Source organism: Branchiostoma belcheri, unplaced genomic scaffold (genome assembly GCF_001625305.1).
Source record: "Branchiostoma belcheri isolate BF01 breed outbred unplaced genomic scaffold, Haploidv18h27 scaffold47, whole genome shotgun sequence".
Classification (NCBI taxonomy): domain Eukaryota; kingdom Metazoa; phylum Chordata; class Leptocardii; order Amphioxiformes; family Branchiostomatidae; genus Branchiostoma; species Branchiostoma belcheri.
The window spans coordinates 2368954-2371958 of NW_017804098.1; the positions used below are offsets into that span (position 1 = coordinate 2368954).

At 37.7% G+C, this 3005-nt stretch overlaps 1 protein-coding gene across 6 annotated transcripts in view; it reads left to right on the forward strand.

The window, feature by feature from the left end:
- The window catches only part of LOC109479249 (kinesin-like protein KIF28P), a 29600-nt gene that overhangs the window by 5334 nt on the left and 21261 nt on the right, over positions 1–3005 (forward strand). For 5 of the 6 annotated variants that reach the window (XM_019781185.1, XM_019781188.1, XM_019781186.1 and 2 more), the window contains one exon: positions 384–575. In XM_019781185.1, coding sequence (XP_019636744.1) covers positions 384–575 — 192 coding nt within the window. Of the gene's footprint in view, positions 1–383; positions 576–1389; positions 1523–1952; positions 2033–3005 lie in introns of all 6 variants that reach the window. The other variant, XM_019781190.1, reaches the window with a different exon arrangement.

The window sequence follows — 3005 nt, forward strand, 5'->3', positions numbered from 1 at the left end:
TGAAGAGAGGAGACAAGACAAGGCTCTGAATTAATGTTTCGTTTCTTACTTTGATGCAGTAATATGTGATGCTTGCTGTGTATACGTGATGTTCCCACTGAATAAAAACCATTTGAACAATGTACAATGATTGAGTCAAAATTTTAAAATGTAGGAACCTTGTTTTCTTCGGCCCTCCTTGTTTCTTTTTTTGCCCGCTCGTATTAGATTTGGAGTCTGCGGAGGATGTCATCCATAAAATTTACTTGCTGTGGCCTAAGTTATTGACAAAATGCACTTGTGAATCAAATATGTAAGTGATCTGGCTTGCAAATGAACAGAAAGGATTTTATCTGAAAGTTTGATATGCATATGTTGTCAGTCAATACCTTAACATTTCACACAATAAGCGTGAGAGAGAGCGCAATGCCACACTGATCGTGGAAATGAAAGGTCCGACCACGGTTCTGAATGACCCCAGCGGCGAGAATGAACCCAAGCGTTTCACGTTTGACTACAGTTACTGGTCCCACGATAGTTTTAAAGAGGAGGCTTCTGGGTACCTGGCACCTGCAAAGCCTCACTATGCTGATCAGGTGAGCAACAACATACATGTAGCTAGCAAGTACTTACAGTAGAGTGGGTGCATTGCTCAAGCTAACTGATATCTAGCACAAACATGTGTTACAAGTCTTGATTACACAATTTGAAAATAAAGAAAAGTCCATCTTTTTCAAGGTTTTGTCTTCTTCCTTGGCTGTTTTCTTCCTCTGGCTTCTAACTCTGCCTGGATTCTCAGCATCTTGTGGGGTTTGAACAACACATACTATTAGATTCCTTCCTTTGGACTCTCTTTTTGTCTCTTTATATAATGTTAGATCATAGATGTTGCTTAGCTTGAAGAATCCACTCTACTTACTTACTCTAGTATCCTATTCATCCCTTGCAAAACATAACTCCATGACTTTTAAGTTGAAGGCCATAAGTTGTAATAAATAGGACCAGGGTCAAAAAGTGCTAGCTATTTTTCCCCTAGTGTGATTTTCAAACCCCTTCATAATTGCACCTCATTTAACACAGATTTGGATATATCTTTAGATGTAATGGTCCCCACAACGCAAAAATAGTTAGATATATAAAGGAATGTTTTGTCATTAGAAAAAATACCGAAACTTGTGATTAGTCCACACGTATTGTAACACTTTTAAATTATCAAAGACTTGTGCTAGCACTTATTGTTTGAATAATTAAGATATGTTAGGTTTTATTTGACATTAGGTCTTCTCCAACATTTATTTTATTGTTTGTTACTCTTTATGTAATTTGCCATACATTGTACCTTGTGCAAGTGTTGTACAATAAAGTTCTTCTTCTTCTTTCTTCTTTTAACTTTTAGAATGATTTTTTCAGAACATGGTGTTCAAGGATGTGGGACTGGGAGTTCTGGCCAATGCCTGGGAAGGTTACAACTGCTCGCTTTTTGCGTATGGTCAAACAGGTGCCGGCAAGTCATGGTCTATCGTGGGATATGGACCCAACAAAGGTAGGAGTCATTCTGCTGTCCATCATTTTAAGATATGAAAGACTCTGCCTTATTTTCTGGTCCTGTCTGTATTAAAAAGCATGCTGACATTGTTTGAAGTCATCTCTATTATGCTAGAATAAAAAAAAATGATGAATAATGCAAGTTAAAAGCCTAGGACAGCCCTTTATTTCTTGATACAATATCAAGAGGAGGGTGCAAGGCAGGTAAAAGAAATGTGTGCATCTGACATTATGATGTTCTGTATTTTAAAAAAATTACTGTACAATCAATTTCAAGTACAAATGATTTTTTCAGTAATATTAGTAATACAATACTTCTCGGTATACAAAAGTATTGTTTTGGTTGGATGAGCTGTCTTAGAAGCAACAGTCGAATTATTGCAGTCATCAGTTTTATTTGTTACGATGGTTCTTTCCACACATTTCAGGTATCGTGCCGCTGTTCTGTGACAAACTCTTCGTGCAGATAGAGGAGAAGAAATCAGGAGGAGAAGCAGCATCGTTTGAGGTTTGGAATCCTCTGATATTTCAAAACAGTAGTTTGAGCTCCATAATTCATTTTTTATGGTCACCATTTAATTTACATGTGGTGAGATTGAATCAGAATACAGAAGACTTCAAGTTTAAATTTGGAAAAACATTTTAAGCAAAGTACAGAGTAGCTCATTCAGTATAGCTGAATGTTGATATTAAACCTATAACTCTATCACCGCTTGTGCAAGATTGTCTCCTTATATACTGTCACCATAACTTTAAGGCATTGACTTTTGGCTCTCAACATAATATTAACTACATACTTCACAGGGTAGGACAGGTTTTCAAAAATCCACTTGCCAAATCGGGCAAGTACATGGTCATTTCGGGCAAGTACATGGTCATTTCTACTTGCCCGAACCAACTTTTCACTTGCCCAAAATATACAACATTTTTATATGCATTTTTACTACCAGCAAGGAAATTATTTTATTTTAGAGTTTATAATGTTGCATGCTTTATGTTAAATTATCAAAATAAGGTAGTCTGAGACTTGCAATGGATTTTCTGTATCTGTATCTGTATAGCCGGTATAACCGCCTTTCGGCGTAACACAGCAGCTTCGCAGGCACGCGGCGCGGCGGCAGCTGGCTATATTACACCGATCGACTTGTTACACCTAACCCTTGAACTTCTAGCTCTAGACATTGTTTAAAGCTATCTATTGACAGTGCCCCTACTGTACCTGGTGACAGTGAGTTCCACTCTGCGATAGTTCTAGGAAAGAATGAGTTCTTGAACACCTCAATCCTTGGTTGATAACTCTGGTACTTGAATGCGTGGCTATTTCTTGTTCTCTTCTGGGCTGGTATTAGGTACTTAGTAGTTGGGACATCCACCAGTTTATTAGTCATTTTGTACATCATGCATAGTCTAGACATCTTTCTTCTGTCTTCAAGTGAGGTCCACTGTAGGTTTCTTTTCATTTCCGTGACACTAGCACCTCT